Raw genomic sequence first — 22,768 nt, forward strand, 5'->3', positions numbered from 1 at the left:
CTGTGTTCTCCACTTCAGCCAGAGACAAAGGAGGCGGGTCAGTAGGAAGAGCAGCAGGGATTCAGAGCTGAGTTAGTCAACAGTCAGCTTCCTGGTGCACCCATCTTGACAGCCAGCAGGATTCCTGCCTCAGGTTCCAGGGCACTTGCCAACATCCCTATCATACATTCTGAGTTCTTTAGCATGAGCTGATTTGGGTCAACCAAGAAGAGAAGAGTTTTGAGTAAAAGAATTCTGTGGTTTAAAAAAAAGCCTCAAGGCATCGTGGATGCCTTGGATAATTTTATTTAACATTGAGTTAAATAAAATTTATTTTTACTTTAAGATTCTATTTATTTATTTAAGAGAGTGTGAGAGAGAGGACATGAGCAGGGTGAAGGAACAGAGGGGGAGCCCAACACTGGGCTTGATCCCAGAACCCTGGGATCATGACCTGAGCCGAAGGCAGACACTTAACTGACAACGCCACCCAGGCATCCATGAGTTAATTAAAATTTAAAAGCTTTCTATCTGAAGGACTTCTCAGAGGCTTTAATAGGATTGTGTATATCCAAAAAGGAATTCTCAAAAAAAAAAAAAAAACCCAAAACCCAAAACAACAAAACAAAACAAACCCTCATATGAGATGCATTTCCTACATTGCTTTCCCAGGCTACACTGGGAAATAGCTTAGCAGTGTTAAGCTGGAAGGTTTTCAATTTCCATTTTGACTGAGTCCTGTAAGGTTGGGAATGATAGAGGAGAGCCCACCTGTTCCAACCACCTGGAACAAGCCTGTTATTGAAAACACTCATTGCAGGGAGTAATTTTATCCAGTAGGTAAAAAGGATAAGGCCAGAGTGAGAGAGGAATACCTGAAGGGACAGAGAGAAAGAGAATCAAGTGATCTGATTTTTGTCCATTGGGGCCAGGCTTTCAATGAAATTACTGAAAGCTTAGAATCATTTCAGTACATTTGTCAACTCCAAAATCACATTTCAGGAATGGATGTGCTCACTCATGCGACCCGCCTAAAATGTATGCCCCTCCACAAGACGGTTTACTGTCTGAATGTGGAGACTGAGACTCCCCTGCTCAGATAATTCAGAAAAGGATTAGGTAGAAACTATTGGCTTCACAACTGACCCCCAAGCTCCCCAGGGCTTGCCCTTCATCTCTCTTGTACCCACCTGTCACCTGCTGGGTCGGGCACCCCAGAGACTAGCAGGTTGGCCTGGCCACCCGGAAACGCCAGGTCTGATGATGCAGGGAATTAAGATCCAAACTGACACCCGACAGAGAATGGAGAATGCGGGACAGAGGTTGTTGCGGCGGACAAAAGAGACCCTGGGTCTGACTGACTAGGTTTTGCTGGGGGCCAGGTCTAAGCTTTATGAGATGCCAGAGGAGGGCAGCGATGCCGGGCTCTAGGGGCCAGTTGGAGGGCTCAGTCAGGCCCACGCTTGGGTGGGGAGGCCCGGCGAGCCGGTCCGTGGAGGGCCTCGAACACCCAGCTAACAGCCCATACTAGACTGCTTCTGGTAGACTGGGTGTAGGAAACAGGTTTTCTGTGATGTTTATCCATGACAAGCCATCTGTCCACACGCCTCGATGAGTCATACACCGCCTGCGGCGGCACCTAGTCCAACTAAGGCTCTACCGGGGCGCTGCAACTGGACCCTCCTCTGACCGCGGCGCGCGACGTCGCGGGTCTAAAGGCGCCCCTCAGAACCCAACAGCCGCCTTGCCCACGGCCTGACCCCGCCCCCTTCCCCGGGCCCGCCCCTGGGGGGCGGAGACGTCGGAGCTGTGAGCAGAGCCGAGAGAAGACCGCAGTGGCGCTCGGCGTCGGCACGCCCGGCCCTCGAGCGCGAGGAGCTCTGAGAGCTGAGCGCGAAGACTGCACAGGCGAGTTCCGCAGGGCTAGTGTAGCACGGTGCCCGGGTTCTCGCGTTTGGCCGAGCGATGTGCCCGGGTGTCAGGGCGCGGGAACCTGGGCTCAGGTGAAGCTCTGGGAAAGGACAGCGAGGCGGCGACGAGATGCAAGCGGAGGAGCCCTGCGCCCCCGGCGCTCCTGGTGACCGCGGTACCCAGAGAGACCAGCGCGCACCCAGCCCAGAGCCGCGCCTGTCTAGCCAGCTGCTACCGGAGCTGTACACCTTTGCGGCGCGAGTGCTTTTCTACCTGGCTCCCGTCTACCTAGCCGGCTACGTGGGGCTCAGCATAACCTGGCTGCTGCTCGGCGCTCTGCTGTGGATGTGGTGGCGCAGGAACCGCCGCGGGAAGCTTGGGCGTCTGGCGGCCGCCTTCGAATTCCTGGACAACGAACGCCAGTTCATTAGCCGCGAGCTGAGGGACCAGCACCTGCCGGCCTGGGTGAGCTGGGGGGAGCCGGGCGGAGGTCGGAGGTGCGGCGGATGCTCTTAGAGGTTTGGAAAGAACCTGCGCTCGGTCGGGGAGCTGGGTGGGGGCTGCAGCTGTGCGATCCGCACACCTGTTGCCCCACCAAGCCCGGAGCACAGACACCCTCGCCACGGCCGTCCCTCAGTCTCCTCTCCACCGCCGTTCCCAGAATGGCGGGTTGGGGGGAGATTGTCGTGGGTCGGGGGGAACCTAGGTTTCACTTAAGGGCCCAGAGCCTGGGAGAAAAGTCACGGGCGGGCCACACCCAGGGGGAAAAAAAAAAAGGGCGTCTGGGACTTCGCAAAGTTACTCGGGGCGGGGGAGCAGAAGGCGTTTCTTCCACACGCATGTTGATTCAAAAAAAAAAAAAGCTGGGTGCAAAACTGATCCGCAAATGCAGCAGTGACAAAACTGCAGACTAGCTGCCTCAACAGAGCTCCCAACAGACAGAGGAGGCTAGCCTAGAGATGGGATTGAAGGGATGGGGTGGGAGGCTGGATCACCAGCTTCCCTCCCTTCCTCTACATGGTAGGGATGCTCAGACGTGCCTAGACACATTCAACATTCACATTCCACACTACAGACCCATCTCCTAGTGTGGAATGGCCTGGACTAGGGTTTCTCAAATGCTTCCAGTTCTGAGAAGCACCTGGCCTGCTTAACAAAAACAAGTTCTGAGCCCCACCTCACAACTCCCAGGTGGAACTGAGGCACCTGGATGGATTTGGGAAACACTGGCAACAGGGGCATTGGGCCCAAGCTTTGGTCTGTGGCAAACTACGCTTCTGGGTGCTTCTCTGATTCTCCCAGATACTCTCGGGCCCACAGGAGGAGATGACCAGAAGCCACCAGACCCCACATGTCCTCCGGCCTGATGACCTTATTATAAAATTCAGCCCCACTGTGAGAGTAGCCAACAAAATGAGGTATGCCGAGAACATATTCGAAAGGCCTGTTTATCTTTAAAACGAGAGAAATTAAGCCTTACTACATTAGTTTGCTATGGTTGCTATAACAAAGTAGCACAGACACACAACAAAAATTCATCTAGATCGAGGCATCAGCACTCTTTGCTTCTTCTGAGGCTTCTTTTTGCTTTGTAGGTAGCTATCTCCCCCGTGTCTTCATAGGGTCTTCCCTCTGTACATATCCATGCCCAAATGTCCCCCTCTTACAAGGTCACCAGTCAGATTGGGTTAGGGCCCATCCTAATAATCTCCTTTTAAATTAATCACCTATTTAAAGACACTGTGTCTAAAAAGAGTCACATTCTGGGGTACTGGCAGTTAGGATTTCAACATAAGAATTTGGGGAATATGGCTCACTGCAAAACACTGATATTTAATACACGGACTGAGTACAGTTTTGTAAATTGGTTTACATATACCGAGGACGAGGGGGCCCAAACCTTCTATAAGGGTGCACAATAAAAAAGCACAATGACAACTTTCGTAGGAGAGCAGCCATGGGAATGGTATTTGGGGTCTGTCTCTTGATTATGCTGATTATTCTTTGGGGGGTTGTAATCCTGAAAGATCTGGATCCAGAGAGCAGGCCGGGACCTATCCACGTGCCTTGCTCATTGTTGAGGGAGTTTTGGATGCCTGTCATGTCTCTGTTTGGACCCCATGGTGGCTTCAGTCCATGAGGGTGGGCTCGTGAGGCCTCACCTAGTGACAGGCCTCCCTTTCTGCCCTTCCTTGGATTAGGGAACACCTCCAGACACTCGGTTGTGTACAAAAGGCAATGTTTCTGAAATTGAGGCAAGAATCACATCCTGTAGGGGCATTGATGTGCCCCCCCCCCCAGCGTGCCCCCATGCACATAAACACCAGATGCAACATGAAACTAGCCAATGGGGAGCTCAGCCTGATGTGTAAGGCAACACAAGAAGCTACCTAACCTCATAAACTATACCCCAGGCCTGACCCAGCTGGGCATAGGGACACACAGAGGAAGATAATGGCATCTCTCCTTCCAAGAGGGCAGTCTGGAGCAGGAAGTAGATGCAATATAGATAATTGCCATGGAGGTCTCAGAGAAGCCAGAGGTAGCCTGAATAGGGTCCAGCCAAGGGTTGAAAGCATGGAGTAAAGGACATCCCACTTGATTTCCATAGTAGATTGTCCCCAGACCATAGCCTCCCTCTTCTTTGGCAGAGTCCTGGGAGGGGCCTGACCTCAGTTTATGTTCTCTAGACTCTCCTGGCTGGTGGGCTGGGCCTGGATTGCCTTTTGGATTGAAGCAGTGGTGCTATGAAGGGGATTCCAAGCTGGGGGAAGCTTTCGAGCACAGCACAGAAGCACACCGTGGCCAGTGTATGAGAGAGTACTGTGTGGTTTGGTTTGGTTTGGTTTGGCTGAAGTGTGTAGTAGGGGCTGACAGACAGGGGCCCCACTGAGGTGGGCTTAATAGAGGTTGGGCCTGATTCTGAAGGTCACAAGGAGCCTGTGGAAGGCTTTGGAAAGGCCCTGTAAAAAGCAGCACAAAGGGAGGAATAAACCTGGAGAAGAGAGACCAGATGAGAAAGCCTTGGCTCTGGGTATGGCGGAGGCAGTGTGCTCCTTGCCCATGATTTTAGAGCATGGGAATCCTTATCCTATACATGGGCCTTTCAGTGTGCCGTTTCCGTTTGGAGAACTGATTGCCTTGCACGGAAGCAGGGTCGATGACTTACCACCTCCTTTGGTCTCAAGAAATATATATTTTTTTAAGATTTTATTTATTTATTTGACAGAGAGAAATCACAAGTAGATGGAGAGGCAGGCAGAGAGAGAGAGGGAAACAGGCTCCCTGCTGAGCAGAGAGCCCGATGCGGGACTCGATCCCAGGACCCTGAGATCATGACCTGAGCCGAAGGCAGCGGCTTAACCCACTGAGCAACCCAGGCGCCCCTCAAGAAATATTTTTACAAAACAACAGATGACAAGCCCATAGTTGGCAGGGAAGAGCAGGGGTTGATGAGGAGTGAAGGGTCTTGGCTATAGCACTCAGGCACAGCCCTGCGAGTCGTCCCCTGCATGGCATTTCCCAGTGAAGGGATGTGGGGAATCCAGCCCACCTGCTGCTTGGAAAGGGCATCTAGTTCTACTTTGCACCAAGACCCCGTGAGGGGGTGGAGGCCCGGGCCAGGCTGAGCTGGAACAAGACTCTCCTGCCAGGCCCTGGTGGCCATGACTAGTTCTCAGTGAAGTCAAGGCTCCTCCTCAACACGTTGCTCCAAGCTGTTGTCCCCAGGTGATCTTAGTGAGTCCTTTCCCTCCGTGAGCCTCAGTGTCCCCACCTGTGAAAGGGGTTGTTTCTCGGGTCAAACATCACACTGCCCTGCCCCTCCTCTGGTTCCATTCCATGGAAGAGCTAGCTGGAAGGAAGGATTCCTTCGCCTTCAAAGGGGCCACAGGTAAAGAAGCTGTGGATTCTTTTGTGGAGTGCATGTGGCTGGTCCCTTGGAGGGAGCTGCCCTCCACTGCTGGCGCTCTTTACGGAGGAGCAGCTGCCGCTCACTGTTCATGTGTGAGTGTTCTATGTGTCTCTGTGTGTGAATGGTCTGGGATAGATTTTTTTGTAGAGATCTGGCACAGTGTTTAGGTCTGTTTTTTGGGGAATGAAGAGCCTCTTGAGTGAGCCCACCCTGCTAGGGCTGGGGACTAGGGACAGCACAGAGTGGAAAGTGAAGCCCTTGCTGCTGCAGAGCTGGAGAAGGCCCAGCTCGGCCATCCCATCTTACCAAGGCCCTGGGAAGTCGGTTCTGCAGGTGACTGTGGCCTGGCCCGAGAGGCTGTCTGTGGAGAGGAGGCACCAGAGTGTGATCAGTGGGGGGCGGGGGAAGGGGATTCTCAGTCTCCCAGGCCTCCTATGGGACCTTTCCCTGGCCTGACACTCATCAGTGAGTGTGTCTCACCAGCAGACACTTCTATTTGTGATCCCTGCTCCAGCCGGGCCTGCTCTCTCCTGCCAGCTGATAGCAATCAGTTAGTTGGCAGTTTTGCTGGGGACAATTAACTCTGTATCTGCTGAGATGGGGGTGGGGCTGATGTGATGTGGTGGCAGGTACGGGCTCGGAGTCCGATGCTCATTCATGGGTGGGGGTGGGTGGGAAGCTTGAGAAGGCTCCCTGTGTTCTCGGGGTCCCTGATTCCCCTCTGAAAACGGCAAGGCTTTAGGAGATGCTCTGCAGAGTCTTCAGTGGTTGGAGTCTGCCCTCACGACTAAAAGCCCAATTGGCCTTTCTGTCCTGCCGCTGGCCCCCAGGACACTGTTCGGCAGCGTTTCTTGCCTACCCATCATCTAAATTGGTTCACACAAAGCAGGGTACACTCAAGGGCTCCCAGCAAGTGTCCCTGGGATGGTCTCCTCCAGGCTCCTGCCAGCATTCAGGCTGAGGACTAGAGCTGAGTGTGTTGCTTCCCTGGGGCTGAGCATGACATTCCTTCGGAGGGTGGGGCAGCCCTCTGCCCTGGCCCCATCTCTCAGGATCCCTCCTGGTACTGACACTCTGGTTAATTAGAGGAAATAAATGCAGTGGCAGCTCTGAGCTGGGCGGGCCACGCAGATTACTTCAATTCTCGGAGCCCATGCTTGGGGACCTGGTCTTAAACATCCGCTTGGAGCCAGGGGACTTCTTACTTGTGAGGTCCCTGCAGCCCTGCGAGGTCCTGAGTATGGCTGGGAGTCAGTCTTGTCCTTGGGAAGGAAGAGGCACGGCACATTTTAGTCATGACCCTTGGGTCTCTGCCCCACGTCTCTGTGATGCTTCATGGACTTCTCACATCTTGGGCCAGGGTTGGGCAAGAAGAGGGGTAGAATGTGGGCATCCACCCCTCCAGGCCCAACACAGGGATGTTAGGCATCCGCGTATTCATTCCTATATGCAGTCAGCAAGCATCTCTTGAGGACTTACAGTGTGTCAGGCCCATGATGATATGCGTGACACATGGCCCCCGCCTGCAAGGAATCCCTGGTCTGGGTGGGGATTCAGACCTGCTAGAACCGCCTTTCCTGATTTAGTGTGATTGGTCCTCAGAGGTGGCAGGGCAAGGCTCTGAGAAAGCCTCTGGGCAGGTTTGGTCACTTGAGCTCATAAGCTCCTTCTGAGGTGAGCAGATTCTGGGACAGCAATTTGTGATACCCAAACTCACATGGGACGTCCTATTGCTTTAGGTGTAAGGGGCTGAATTTTTCTGCAACAGAAGTGTCCACAGCAACCTTTTCTCCGACCAAGTATCTGAGGACCTTGGTAATGGGAGAGATCATGATGCAGATAAGGCTCAGGGGCAAGGCAGGGGACAGCCATTGTCCTGCTCTTCTGTTGTGGCCCCCTGTCTGGTGGGCAGAAAGTGTGAAGAGCTGGTCACCAGCTTCCTTCGGCCTCCTAGCCTGGTCTTGACAGCAGGTTGAGCTGGTACTTCAGTGGGAATGGCCCCAGTCACTCTGAGGGCACTTCTGGCAGCTGTGTGCTGTCCCCTGGAGGCCACAACCCAGCTACGCAAATGAGCAGGGGACAGGGACCTAGGCTTCCCTGCCCCCTTCGTGACCCTCCCATCCCTCCATTCAGAGTTTCTCCCCCCCGGAGAGTTCCAGGGGTTTTTAATTGAGGGAAACCTGGAGTTTACAGCCCGGACATGTTCACACGTGCTTGAGGAAAGTGCTTTCTCTCTTCCTCCTTCTTTACCGCAAATAGAGAAGAAGAATGAAAATGTTTTCTGTCCCAGTGGGAACTAGTAAAAGGGAAAGCCCCATTCTCTTTCCCCTGCCCTTCAAGCCAAGGGAACGAGAGTTCACCCCCTCAGACCACACGGGGAGTCGGGGCTGGAGCTGGAGTGGCCGCTCCTGCCCTAGAAGCCCCATCCCAGTGTACCAGGAGTCTCCCAGACACTCAGAGTAGAGGGCCAGGGACTTTTCAGGGACACAGGATGTCTCAACCCCAGAGTCACCTACTCCATTCTTTTGCCTGGGTTGTGTTTAGTTTTTTAGTTTACATTGGTTATAAGTTGGTAAAAAATCTGGTTTTTCTGGTTATAAAAGTGAAAGTAGTCCCATTGTAGAACATTTGGAAATGGCCCAAGAGAATTAGGACAAGTGGTTACAGTCCCTCCACCCAGAAACACACCGTTCTATTTGCGTGTACTTCTTTTGTATGGAAGGTGTATAAAACAGTTCTTTAAAAAACTTGTGCCTTTTTTCTTTTTCCTATATTTTTATGTTTGTAATATTATATTACCAACATTCTCCCAAAAAACCTGTTTAAGGATTATGCTATCCTTCACATGAATGTACCCTGCGCTGCTGAACCATTTCACTAGCATTGATGATCTGTTATTTCCCAGCGTGTCCTCCTCTTGTGGGTAGCCGAGGCAGGCAGCTTCTCCTAGATCTGTCTGGATTTTCTCCCCCTGATCTGCCAGTCTGGCTCCCTTGACTTTTCCTTCAAGTCCAAGCTCAGGCCCCCCCACTCTCAGATCCTACTCCTCGGGGCCCCAACAGCATCCGGAGCCTTTCTGCACTTGCACCTGATTTTTGTGTCTGACTTTTCCTCCAGACTGAATGCTCTTCTAGGACAAAGGTGTGTTTCCTGCTCACGTCTGTTTCCTCAGTTCCTTGCTTGGTGCCCAGTACACAGTAGGTGCTCAGGAGAAGTCTGTCCCTCGGGCCCTACAGGGTAGGAATCTTAGTCCATGTTTCCCAAGTTCCTTACCATGGATTCCCACATGTTAAACTCACGTCAATGATTAGGAACACCTGGGATCCCGGGTGGCTCAGTCGGTTAAGCATCTGCCTTTGGCTCAGGATATGATCTCGGGGTCCAGGAAACCTGCTTCTCCCTCTTCCTCTCCCCCTCTCCATGCTCATGCTTGTGCTCTCTCTTTCTCCCAAATAAATAAATAAAATCTTTTTTAAAAAATGCCTAGGAATACCTTAACGATTCTCATTCCCTCTTCACTGTGGCCTCATCAGCATCAGGGATTATACTTTTTGGTATTCTAAGGCATACATCATTTTATTATACTTTGCAGATAATTGCATTTTTTTTTTTTTAACAAATTGAAGGTTTGTGGCAACCCCGCATCAAGCAAGTCTATCAACACACTTTTCCAACAGCATTTGCTCACTTTATGTCCCTGTGTCACATGTTGGTAATCCTTGCAGTATTTCAGAGTTTTTCATCATCATTATATTTGGTGATCTGTGATTAGTGAGTATGACTCCCTGAAAGCTCAGGGGATGGATAGCATTTATAGGAATAAAGTATTTTTTAAATTAAGGTATGTACATTTTTTAACGTAATACTATTGTACACGTAATAGACTACAGTATAGTGTAAACACAGCTTTTATATGGGAAACTGAAAAATTCATTTGACTTATTTTATTGTAATAGTCACTTCACCCCAATGATCTAGAACCAAACCTGCAGTATCTCTGAGGAATGCCTATACTAGTCGATAAGCAAAAAGATACATTTTTTTTTTTTTAACCTTTGGGCATTACCAAACCCAACTGTCTGAGGGAACTCTCTGGTCACCCACAATTACTCTCAGGTCTCCTTGAAGAAAACGCCTCTTTGGATGGCTAAGGGCAGCCCCTCTGTGCAGCAAGCCCTCCTTCCTTAGCAAAGGGGACAGGCTCTTGTCTCCAGGATTCTTGTCTCCAGTGGCTGCCTTTGCAGTCTTACCCACGCGGTGTCCTCCTCCTGGGTCCAGGTGACTCAGGCCGGTCTGCGGGCCAGGTGTGTTGTTAAAGAGCCTGTGGATTTTAGAACAGCATTAGGCAGTATTTCAAGTTGGCAAAAATTTTTCCTTTAAAGCACTTTTAGCCAGGAGATTTAAAGTAGAACAGTGGACATATTTAGAAGCCATTTGTTGTTTTGTTTTTTTTAAAGAATTTATTTATTTATTTGACAGAGATCACAAGCAGGCAGAGAGGCAGGCAGAGAGAGAGATGGAGAAGCAGGCTCCCTGCTGAGCAGAGAGCCTGATGTGGGGCTCGATCCCAGGACCCTGGGATCACGACATGAGCCGAAGGCAGAGGCTTTAATCCACTGAGCCACCCAGGTGCCCTAGAAGCCGTTTTTATGGTTAAATGTTTATCCCTCAAGAACAGAGGGAAAATGGGTCAAAGGCTGTGCTTCACCAGGAAAAAAGTGTGTGAAATAAGGGACCATTTTCCAGCAGAGGCGGAACCACCAAATAGGAACAACGGGGCGGGAGCCTGTCTGGGAAGACCAGAGCCACAGGGCCTCCCTGTGTCGGACTTCCCTGGGGGATACTTGGAGTGAGGGGGCTCCTCTCCTCTCTGAGTGTGGGAGGGAGTTGGCCGCATCAGTTTGAGTCTGCGGCGTGTGAGCGTAACAATATGCCCACTGGTGCAGAGAAGAACTGTGAGGCTTTTGTCCAAGCAAAGAGGTTGTGTCCTTGTGTGTACGTGTGATTCTGTGGCTGTGTCTGTATCATTCTGAGGGCGCGTGTCTCAAGTTTTTGAGGTACAAGGAGACCCACAGGCCTTCTCTGTACCTCTCTACATCTGTGGGTCGGTCCAAGGTTGCTCGCATGGGAGGAGTTACCATCCCTGTGACAGGGAGGGAGCCAGATTGGCCTGGTGACAGGCAGGCCCTTTAAGTGCCGCTGTCCTACACCCCCTGCCTCCTGAGAGGGTCTGGTGACCCAAAGCTGCTGCCTGGGCCTCCCAGCCCGGCTGTGAGTCCTGCCTGGGCTCCTGCTCTGATGGCTGCAGGCATCCCTCTGGCTCATTGCCTCACTGCAGTGGGATCATTTTTCCTAAAGGGTTTACGAGATAAAGCACACGACCACCTGGAGATGAAGCATTGATGTGCAGGGCCCTTGTCTTGGCCTCTGCGAGCCTGGAATTCTGTTTTGGACTTGACTTTGCTTTAGTCTCTCTGTTCTGAGCTCTCGTTACCTCCATTGCCTAAAAACTGCTGTCATCAAAACATGAGCCATGCTGCCTGGGAGGCTTTGGCCTATGCACACTAACAGCAGATGTGAGTCAGCATTAGGGAGACCTCAGGGGCTGGGGGAGCCCCCCCCCCACCTTTCTAAGGTTCTCTGAGAGGCACTGGAGGGGGAAGGGCAGGCAGCCAGGGTCCTGGTGACTTGACCACAGGCCAGAGCAACTTTGAGATTTTCCAGGCCTGCTTTGGGGAAGTGCTCACACCTGTAGTACATCAGTCAGGGTAGTGTTCATGGTCTGGGGTATGAACGGTGCTAGAGTTCTGAGTGTGTCTCCATTGTGGGGGATTCGCATTCATCATCTCCTGGTTGTAGACCTGGGGAGCAGAGGCATGGCAGCCTCACTTCCCTCAATCAGGAGAAACCTGAGGCTGCAGAGAAGGGGTCAGGACCAGACCCTGCTCCTCAGGGACCCCCCGGCAGTACTTCTTACTCCTGGAGTCTGGCTAGAGAAAGCAGCTGGGGAGTGGGAGTGGCTCACACTTTAGGGGTGGGGGCAGCACCCAAAAATGCCAGGCAGACTAATGGTATTTTTTATCTGCTAGCTCTTGCCTCCCCTTGCTCATTGTGGCACAAAAGATACTCCCTTTGTAAAAGAATCAAGGTCCATAAGCTGCTGGTAAGAATTTGATGACAAAGCAGTATTCTCCCAAGAATGACAGCTGGAGACACAGATTGTGACTTTGGAGCCCTAGTCAGGTGCCGCAGAGAGTGGAGGAACCACTTTCTTTCAGGGCCTGAGCAGGTCCTCCAGCAAGCCCTGAGCACTCACTGTCCCACACTCTCCACCACCTCAATCAGAACAACCAGGGAGCTGGTTAAAGATAAAGTTTCCGGGCCCCTGCCCAAAGGCTTCAGGTTCCTGGATCAGAATCTCTGAGCGCCCTCACCAAGAATCCACGTTTTAAGGGACTCTCCAGGTGGAGGTCTTGTACACACAAAAGGTTGGAACCCCCTGCCTGAGTCTGGCCCTTTGCAATGCCAGGAGCTGTGGGTGTCTCCCAGCCAGCTGGTCTCAGGGATCCCCAGCCTTGTGAGGTATTGGAACAAAAGTTCAGTGATTTCAGGACTCAGCCTGAGCACAGGCCTCCAGTCTTTTTCTGCCTTCCCTTCCTTTGTTTAGGGAGGAAAAACACACAGAGAGGCTCTGAACGGGTCCCTCTGCCACACATCACTGTGGAGCCCTCCCCACACTGGGCAGTTTCATGCAGGTGCCTCCTGGGCATTGGACCCAGGCTGTCTGCAGCGTACCTCTCAGCCAATCAGCAGAGGCTAAGAAAACTATCCTCAACTGCCTTCCTTCTCTGGCCTCAGGCACCTTCACTGTGTTCTCTCATTTTCTCTTCTCCCTTCTATGTGGGTTCCCAAAGCGCTGAGCCACAGGCATCTGGAGATCCCATAGACAATTTACCAGACTTTGGATCAGACAGAGCTGGACACATAGCCCAGGAGACATTGTTCTTGTCATGTACCCGAGGACAGAGGTAGCTGAGTGCCTGCATCTCGGGCAACTGACAACTGCCAACAACGGTCACCACTTCTGGAACATTTGTACTGAGCCAGGGAGGGGACTGAGCACCACACATGCATTGTCTTATTTACTCATCTCAGGGACTCTGTGAAACTGGCAGCATTGTACCCATCTTGTGGATGAGAAAACTGAGGCTGTCAGAGGTGAAATTTTAAATGCACAAGGAATACTTCTACACTAAGATGTGGACCTCACATGCTGACACTTCAGGTGCAGCAGGCGGGGAGAAAAAGTTTGTAGGCTGGGCTCAAATTGTATGCAGGTGAAATGTGAGTTCCGGTCACCTGGGTGATCTGGGCGGGTACCAACTGGTCTCTGAGCCTCTCCTCATCTGTAAAATGGGGATGATTGTGCCTTTGCTGTGCACCTTATGGAGTATTAGGAAGGTGAAATGAAAGTATCTATAGAATGTCCTTTGTAAACTATAAAGCATGGTGTACCAGTGAAGACTCGGGTACCATGAGGGCAATCGTCTGCTAAATTAGACTTTCTGTAAAAGAGGAAAACATAGTCGTCCATAAGGTCTTCTTAAGAGGAGTGAGAGCAGCCAGGTGCCGAAGTACAGAATTGGTGGTAAGATGGACCTGGGTCTGTGTCTCAGCTCTGGACTCCATAGCTGGTGACTATGAGCAACCCTTCTGAGCCTTACTTTCCTCATCAGTACAATGGGGCTGATAAGGAATTAAGGTGAGTTTTAAGTGACATGAGATAACATGAACCAAGAAAGTTTGAAAATAGGGTGGAAAAAGATACAACTGGGCAAATCTGAAACAAAAGTAAGGGAGAATGGCAATTTTCATATTAGACAAAATAGAATGTAACTTGGGTACATCCTAAAGACCAGGATGTTATAGCATATAGCATGAAAAAGGTAACACAGCAATCATGGACATGTATGTGCTGCATAAAATAAACCTGAAATGTAAACCAACAGCCCAAGAGAACTGCACAGAGAAGTAGATAAATCCATAGCTGGGCTTGGCAGTTCTAACACATTCCTCTCTGAAAATGATACATCAAGTAGACAAAGAGGAAACAAGGATAAAGAATATTGGGAGGGCATGATTTTTTTTTTTTTACAAAGGACATGGTTAATAACTTGATCATATATGGAGTAGCCACAGGAATTAATCATTACTAGGCCACAAAGGAATTATCAATATATTCCAGTGGATTGCTATCCTACAGACTGTGCAGACCATAAAGAAAAGGAATCAGAAAACAATAAATAGCCTTAGAAATCTCATATGTCTACATATTTAAAAATACCATTATTTAAAAATCATTGTTTGAAAAGTAATTGTAATAGAAATTATGAAAAGACAGGAAGCTAAATAATGATAAAATACAATGGCAAAAATCATAGGGGAATTTATAAGTTTGAATTTGAATAAACCAAAAACTGAAATAAATTCTTCAACTCTAAGAACATAAAAGAGCAACAGATTTAGATCAAAGGAATAGAGAAAGAATTAATACATATAATTGTGAAAATGAACAAAAATTTTGATTATAAATGTAAAGGAGAAAGAATGACAACTGAAGTTAGTTCTATGAAAAGATTAGTGCAATGAGCAAAATCTTAGTCGAGCTTGATCTATTAATAGAAAAAGATGAAAATAAAATCTGGAATGAAAACACAGAAGTAACTACAGATAAAGCAGATTAAAAATAATAAAATATAAAAAATATATATATCAATACATTTGAAAACCTAGTTGAACTAGATACATTTCTAGAAATGCCCAGATTACCACAATAAGAGATAAGGAGACCTTGAATACACCATTAACCACTGAAGAGAGAAAATGTAATTTCCCACTCCAAGAGCCTCAGGCTATGATGGCTTTATAGGTAAGAAACACTAAAGTTCACTGATTGGGTAATTCCTATTATTTACAGGTTGTTTCAGAAAACAGGATATGGAAAAGCTTTATCACTAGTGTTATAATTTATTGTAAAATCTTTATACCAAAGCTAGGTATGGATTGTACAAAAACAAAAATTGTAGATATCACTTTGAATCGTGAATGTATAAAACCTAAATGTGATATCAGGCTAACTAAATGTACTGCTTCAAATGGGGCTTATCCCAAGAACTAGAGATGGTTTTGTTTTATTAAGAAATCACTTAAGTTGGCCACCTTAATGGGCGAAAGGGAAAAATAACACAATTATCCCAATAGATTTGAGAAAGCGTTGAATGTAGTTCAATACCCATTTCTTTTCTTTTTTTTTTTTTTTAAAGAATTTATTTATTTGACAGAGAGTGAGAGGAGAGAGAGCACAAGCAGGGGGAGCAGCAGAGGGAGAGGGGGAAGGCTCCCTGCTCAGCAGGGAGCCCGATGCGGGACTCGATCCCAGGACCTTGAGATCATGACCTGAGCTGAAGGCAGAGGTTTAACCCACTGAGCCACCCAGGTGTCCCTCAATACCCATTTCTAACGAAAGCTCTTGAAAATTTAGCTATCGAAAAGAACATCCTCAATCTGATAGCTTTCCTCTAAAAATCTACAGCAAAAAGCACGCTTCATGGAAAAACTTCTGTTTGATGTCAGGAACAAGATAGAGCTGCTTGCTGTCACCACCACTGTCTGGTGTGGTACCAGAGCGTTTGGCCAATGAAGACAAACTTAACAAAAATAAGAAGGATAAAGATAAGAAAAAAAAAAAAAGGTTATTGGAGATTATATATAAATAACATATGAGAATTAATGAATTAGAACCAACAACAAATTTCAACAAAGTTGCACAGAAAACGAAATACCATTTTTAATAACCATAAAACCTCCTAAGTAATCTAAGAAAAAAACGGGATTTTTATAAAGAAAGACTTATGATCTTAAATGTGAATACAATCAGATGTAAATTAATAAGGGGAAATATTCTGTTCGTGGATGCAAAACTTAATATCGTAAAGCTATCTGTTCTCCCACAAATATATAAAATCCCAGGAGGATTATTGGAGGGAAGATGGACAAGATTCTAAAATTCATTTTGGAAGCATAAATACTATTAGCTCAGTTGGTTTGAATAAGAAAAGCAAACAGGAGCCCCCCTACCCTGGGTCATGCTGCAAAGCTACAGTGATTAGTATGGTGTGGTGCTGGCAGGAAACAGGCACTCAGACCATGGAGTTCCTTGCCAAGTCCAGAAACACACCAGAGTACACATGAGAAGCTGACATATGAGAAAAGTCACTTCACAAATCAGGAGGAAAGATGGAATTATTATTATTTTTTTTTTTAGATATGTGTTATTTAAAAATTGTCTTAGTGAGAGTTTGGAGAGAAATGAAATTCTATACCTATCCTACCTGCTATAAAACTTTCAGACAGACTGAAGACCTAAGTACAGAGCTAAAATATAAAGTCAACAGATTAAAAACATGAAATAATTTCGAGAATTTGAAGTAGGGAAAGAGTGTTTTAAAAGACCAATTATAATGGAAAAAAAGACTCCTTGGTCTCCAGGGAGAATTGGTGCTGAGTAGTTGTTCAGTAAGTGTCTGCCTCTCTGATGTCATTCCCTGGCCCAGGACTTACTCTGCAGCAGTCACAGAGAAGATGGCCTGGCTCAGGATTTGGCTCACTGGGGAGTCCTGACGGGTGCTGAGATTCAGGCAGAGAGGAGCCAGCCGGGTGCCTGAGGCAGAAGAGGCTGACTTGATGATCCCTTATTTTCTTGGCCTGAATTGCTCTCATCAGGGCATTCAGACTTGTTCTCTAGAGGAGTGTCTTAGCAAGGAGCCTCAAACACTAGTGTGGCTGGCCAAGAGAACATGAAAACAGTGCGGGCCCCGGGCACTCCGCTGCTGCCCACACAGTCAGTGTGAGTGTGGGCCACTCTAATGCAAGGGCTGGGCTAGTCATTGATATTTCACAACCAACTCTGCCGGATCTCCAGAATCATGCCAGGAGCTGGTTAAAAATAAATTGCAAGGCCCCACCTGGAAACACTCTGATTCAGTAGGTGTGAAAGGCAGCTCAGGAATCTGAGTCTGGGAGTCTGACTGGCTCCCAAATGTGGCCAGGATAGGACCTGCCAGGCTGGATCACTTTTCCAGGGTGCAGGAGATCAGAACTAGCTCCCAGTGGTGCAGAACCTCCCCCTAGGTCCTCCCCTGGAGAGGTGTGATAGGAGGTGGAGGGGATATACATATCAGGTGTGCCCAGGGGCAGGATGGGAGTACAGTGGTCAGGATGGAAAGAGGAGAGGGAGGGGTCCAGCCAGCTGGCTTGGGCAGAAGAGGCATGAGGGTACCAGAGAAAGTCCACCTTTCTCCTCTGTGAGGGTCCCACTCCCTGCACCTTGGTATGATCCTGTACTGGAATGGTTAATTGCCTGCTTCCTTTACTAGCCTGGGAGCTGTTGGAAGGCAAGAAGCTTGCATTCATTTATGTGTTCATTCATTCCACAAATATTTATTAAGATAGTCACATGCTGGGGTCAGGCACTAATAGGTCAGCCCACTAGAGCTTACAGGCTAGTAAGGAGGCAGGCAGTAAGACCCAGCAGCTCTAAAGAGGTCTATTAAAAGCCGCAATGCAGAACTGGCAGATACCTAGTAGGGACACCTGTCTCTGACTTGAGAGATCAGGAAAGGCTTCCTGGAAGAAGTGAAGTTGAAAATGGTGATGAATGGAGCAACCAAAGAGATGGGGATGTCAGTTTCAGCCCCACATGGAGTTGTTTTATCAGTGCTGGGAGGAGTGATACAGAGCAATGAAAGGCCTCAGCTCCCTTTGCCTCTTAGGGGCTTGGAACTTAACCCAGGGCGGCAGCAGCAGGGAGTGTCTGGTGAATAGGCTGCTGCTCCCCAGTGAGCTGGATGGGCCAGCCGTAGTTCCTGCCCACTTCCCCCAGATCCCTTTCCCCTCTTTCCCTTCTGTTCCTATGGACTGGGCCAGCTCCTCCTCTGGGAACCAGGCAGTGATTTTCCTTTAGCACCTGGGAATATTAGATGTTTCTTCAAGTTAATATGTATCATTGTCCAGAACTGGGGAAACTGAGGCTGGAAGAAGGGCTGGATGTTCTGGGAGTCCCAGAAGCACTGGGCTTCTCTGACTTCTCAAGGCTGTTAAAAACTGCTCCTAAGGGGCGCCTGGGTGGCTCAGTGGGTTAAAGCCTCTGCCTTCAGCTTGGGTCATGCTCCCAGGGTCCTGGGATTGAGCCCCACATCTGGCTCTTTGCTCAGCAGGGAGCCTGCTTCCTCCTCTCTCTCTCTCTCTTTCTCTCTCTCTGCCTGCCTCTCTGCCTACTTGTGATCTCTGTCAAATAAATAAAGAAAATCTTAAAAACAAAAAACAAAAAACAAAAAAAACTGCTCCTAAGAGGCATCTGGGTAGCTCAGTCAGTTAAGTCACCCACCCTTGATATCGGCTCGGGTCATGATCTCAGGATCGTGACATCTAGCTCTGCACTGGGTTCCACACTCAGCAGGGAGTCTGCTTAGGATTCTCTCTTTCTTCCTCTCTCCCTCAGCACCTTCTCCCCACTCCAAATCTTTTTTTAAAAAGTCAGATTCCTAAAGGAATTAAATTACTCTATACTCCTGGGCATAGTGTTCTATGCCAGAGTCTATGTTTGGGCCTTCAGGGCACCCCCAGAGCTACCCCAAGGCCTGGTGTGCACTAGGTATGTGAACTGAATGGACATGTTTCCTTTCCTGACCTTGGGAGGTCCTCTGCCCACCATGAATGTGATCCTGAGTTGGTCTGTGCTCTGAGGACTTGGCAACAGAAATGGCCATTGCTGCCATTTTACTGATCACGTTTTGTGTCAGGCACCAGTGGTCTTGCCCATTTGTCCTTGAAAACCTTGGGGCTGGGCTGGGGTGTCTATGAGAAGCTCAGCAGATACTGGTGGAGATTGAGCCTCTGGCAGGGAAGGGATTCAGAATTGTCAGAATCAGGTCGTGCAAAGGTTAGCTGATAGGATCCTCACCTCCTCACCCCCTCAACCCTCCGCCCAGCCCCGGGCAGCCCGCCCCCCTGCCAGGCAACCCAGGGATGTGGCTGGGGGCTGTGACTTGAAGGAAGCTCCCTGTGTGAGAACAGGATCTGGCCTGCTGGGTAGGGGTGCTCCCCATTCCCCTGTTGCCTAGGCAAACAGCATGATCCCCTTTCCAAGCCCTTCAGTTTGGCATTTGTTACTTTAGGAATCACCACCATCCTACCTGCTGCTAACTGAAAAAAAGCAGAAAACCAAACACTGACCTCAATTTCTGTGAAAACTACATATGCTTATTTCTATAAGAGGCTGGAAGGAGACACTTGTTAATGGTGGTTGTCACTCAGCACTCTCCGATAAAAATGTCTTGGGGGGGAGCACCTGGGTGGCTCAAGTGGGTTAAGCCGCTGCCTGCTGCTCGGGTCATGATCTCGGGGTCCTGGGATCGAGTCCCGCATCGGGCTCTCTGCTCAGCAGGGAGCCTGCTTCCTCCTCTCTCTCTCTCTCTCTGCCTGCCTCTCTGCCTACTTGTGGTCTCTCTCTGTCAAATAAATAAATAAAATCTTGAAAAAAAAAATGTCTTTGGGGTCCCTGGGTGGCTCAGTGGGTTAAATCCTCTGCCTTTGGCTGGGGTCTCGATCCCGGAGTCCTTGGATCGAGCCCCGCTTCAGGCTCTCTGCTCGGCGGGACTAACTCTGCCTGGATCTCTGCCTACTTATGATCTCTGTCAAATAAATATGTGAAATCTTTAAAAAAAAAAGAAAAGAAAAGAAAAAAGTCTTTCCTTCTGCTCACCTACAGTTTTCTAATTTTTCTCCAGAGGCCACGATTACTTGTGTCATTAAAAGACTATGGAGGACGGAAGTGGCAATTAATTATATCATTAAAAGACTAAGCAGGACGGAAATGGCGAGGAGCCGAGCTGGGTGGGGATTCCACATTTCCCCCCCCCAGAAGGCGGGGCTTATTTGCATAAGCAAACAGGGGGTTCCGGCCCCGCCCTTCCAGCCTCCTGGCTGCTGGGCGCGGTCTGCCCAGAACCGCCTACCTGCGAGCCTTGGGGCATCGTTGGTGCGGTCTGGCCGCTTGTCGCCTGCCCCACCGGACAGTGTGCCCCAGGGCAGGGCTGGCCAAGTCTCCTGGTCGGTGCCTGGCGAGTGCTGAGCGGGGGTGGGGAGGCAGAGCAGAGGCAAACGTGGGGTGGGAGCGGGAACCGCTGGCTTCGAGGCAGGGTCTGGGGGATAGGGGGAGGCACGGGCTGAGTCTGACTTACCCTAGCGCCTTCTGTTCCCTAGATCCACTTCCCGGATGTGGAGCGGGTCGAGTGGGCCAACAAGGTAAGGCTGAGGTGGGCCTGCCGGGGCCGGCCTCCTGGGCCTGGTCCCCTTGGTGCCCCTGGGCTCAGTGACCCCACCCTGGATGGGAGCTGTGCCACAAAGGCCTGCTGGCAGTAACACTCAGGGTTCTTCTCCTTGCCAGTGACTCTCTTTAAAAAACAAACACCTTTCTTTAGCGTGAAATTAATGCACAGGCAGAGCAGAAATGTTAGAAAACACCAGGAAGTATAGAGAAAAATGCAGCCCGGATCAGGAGATCCGGCCAGGAGGCCAGGATCAGGGCCTCCCAGGAGAGGAGGGTGGTATCTCACCCCAGCTGCCCTTTGCCTGTGGCCAGCCGAGATCTGCCTCCAATGACTAGGTACCCTCCCACAGGGTGCCTAGCCTTTCAGAGCCGGTCCCTCATCTGTGCGTGGGGATAATTATGGTCCCTGCCTTGGGAGGTTGTGAGGATCCCTCAGGTAATGAAAGCGCCACAGGGCCCAGAGGTCAGGAACACCGCCATCATCAGTATGACCACTGTTGTTGGATCCTGCTGGTCACACCCTTGGGCCCTGCTGCGGGAAGCCCTGGGAGGGCCTGGCTCTGAGACTCCTGGTCTGGCCTTTTCTTACAGATGAGGAAACAGAGTCTGCCCCTGCCTGATGAGTCCAAAACTGTCTCCTAGATGTGGAGACTCCAGTACCTTCCCACCCCCTCAGGTATCCTGATTCAGGACTTTTTCTATAGAGACCTTGCCTCTGTTCGGTTGGAAAAGTCCATAGCAGGAATGACTTGAGTTTAGGTATAAAAAAGGACTTTCTGATGGTTTTTGAGCCAAGGCTGATAGTCTCGTGTTACCAGATATGTCATTGCCGTGTGGGTCAGAAACTGCTCCCAGCTGGCAGACAGAAGTTGGAGGAAGTGCGGGCTCCTTTCAGATGAGTCACCTGGTTTCTGTGGACTAATGCAGGGCCCAGGGCCCCTGGGACAGACCTTGTTCTTCCTGCCTGCATGTCCACCAGTTCACGGGTGCACTTGTATGCTCTGTCCTTTCTTGCATTGACAGTGAGTCGCACACAAGGTGCTGGGGACTTGTGACTGGTTGGACCAGGCTCCTGCCCTCTGCTCAGAGCATGGATGGGGATACAGTTGTGTAGACGGACCCTACACAGGGGTACCGCTTGTGTCCCAAAGAACTTTGTGCTCAAGATGCACTCGGCAGACCACAAAGCAGGGAGTCAGGAAGATGGGACCAGCCCTAAGGGGGCTCTTAATAGAGATGGAAGTGGTAAAGCCCTGAAACATCACTGCCTCAGGCTCCTCTCATGATGGGTCTGGGGAATGCAAGGTGCATCTTGTGAACTATGACCCAGGTCCAGGAGAAGGAAAGGGAGAAGACTTTGCCCCAGACAGAACTGCTGCTGCTGCTCCCTTCGTACCCCTCACCGGCACCCCCCTTCCCCACGTCTCTTCCCCACCCCCCCATGGCACCTGCTACTTGTTGATTACACCACAGTGTTGCCTTTGATAGCTTCTGTTTTAGCACAGAAGGAGAAGTTTCATAATACTATGTTTAGTGACTATTTCACAGTGCTCTGCAAAAGAGCACCAAATCTTGGGTTCCCACTGCCTGGGCAGGTGTGAGAAGCACTGCTGGAGTTATGCGATGTCTGATGGACAGATAGACGGATAGGTGGGTCAGTGGGTGGGCAGGCAGGCCTGTGGGTGCTGCAGCGTAAGGGCCACGGGACCCCCACGCCTGGGTCAGGTTGTCCTGGGCAGGCCTGGGTCTTGTTGGGGAAACAGACCTGACCCCCAAGAGCCTCCTCTTGGCACAGATCATCTCTCAGACCTGGCCCTACCTGAGCATGATCATGGAAAACAAGTTCCGGGAGAAACTCGAGCCCAAGATCCGGGAGAAGAGCATCCACTTAAGAACCTTCACCTTCACCAAGCTCTACTTCGGACAAAAGGTGGGTGATGTCTCAGGAGGGGGAGCCTGGATCTGCCAAGCAGTCTTTTCCCTGTCCCAGACCCTGCCTGCCTGAAAATACCCCAGGGGACCTCCCCGTGTGCACTTTTCAGCCTCTGGGCCCAAGTGTAGACCCCACACCCCCAAGTCCCAGCACCGCCATCCTTGCAGGTGCAAAGGAAGCCTGGGTTAGAACAAAAAGGAAAGGTGGGAAACGAGTCCACTTTTCTTGAGCCAAATTTGGAAAACATGCTGTGCAGTAGAAGCCAGCCAGATAAGAACATGTCCAAGTACGGCTTGCTGGGGCATCAGCGAGGAAGAACAGATTTCCACAGGGGGAGACAGTGCCCCAAGGTAGGGGAGAGTTCTCTACCAGGTGATCGGTTCTGTTAGTTAGCATCACAAGCCCGGCACTAGTTCTATGAAGCTAATGGGCGACCCAGGATAAAAGAAGTTTGCTTTTGACATACCCAACATCATGTCTCTCCCTATTGTTGACAGCTTCCTACTCCACCCTTTTGCCCCACTTCTGCTGCCCCATTGGTGTGTCTTATTTTTGTCATTTGGCTCAGTCAGTAGAGCATGTGCCTCTTGATCTCGGGGTTGTGAATTTGAGCTCCACATTGGGCATTGGGTTTACCTAAGAA

At 49.9% G+C, this 22,768-nt stretch overlaps 1 protein-coding gene across 17 annotated transcripts in view; it reads left to right on the top strand.

The window, feature by feature from the left end:
* The window catches only part of ESYT3 (extended synaptotagmin 3), a 71,482-nt gene that overhangs the window by 21,341 nt on the left and 27,373 nt on the right, over positions 1–22,768 (top strand). For 7 of the 17 annotated variants that reach the window (XR_004283467.1, XR_004283466.1, XR_004283461.1 and 4 more), the window contains exons 1-3: positions 499–2,355; positions 20,126–20,167; positions 21,988–22,122. Coding sequence is in view for 14 of the 17 variants with exons in the window: in XM_032334266.1 (XP_032190157.1) it covers positions 2,020–2,355; positions 20,126–20,167; positions 21,988–22,122 (513 nt within the window). In the remaining 3 variants the exon portion in view is untranslated. Of the gene's footprint in view, positions 1–498; positions 2,356–19,618; positions 19,973–20,125; positions 20,168–20,783; positions 20,869–21,987; positions 22,123–22,768 lie in introns of those variants that run through there. The other 10 variants (XM_032334256.1, XM_032334290.1, XM_032334282.1 and 7 more) reach the window with 7 other exon arrangements.

Source organism: Mustela erminea, chromosome 1, assembly GCF_009829155.1.
Source record: "Mustela erminea isolate mMusErm1 chromosome 1, mMusErm1.Pri, whole genome shotgun sequence".
Classification (NCBI taxonomy): domain Eukaryota; kingdom Metazoa; phylum Chordata; class Mammalia; order Carnivora; family Mustelidae; genus Mustela; species Mustela erminea.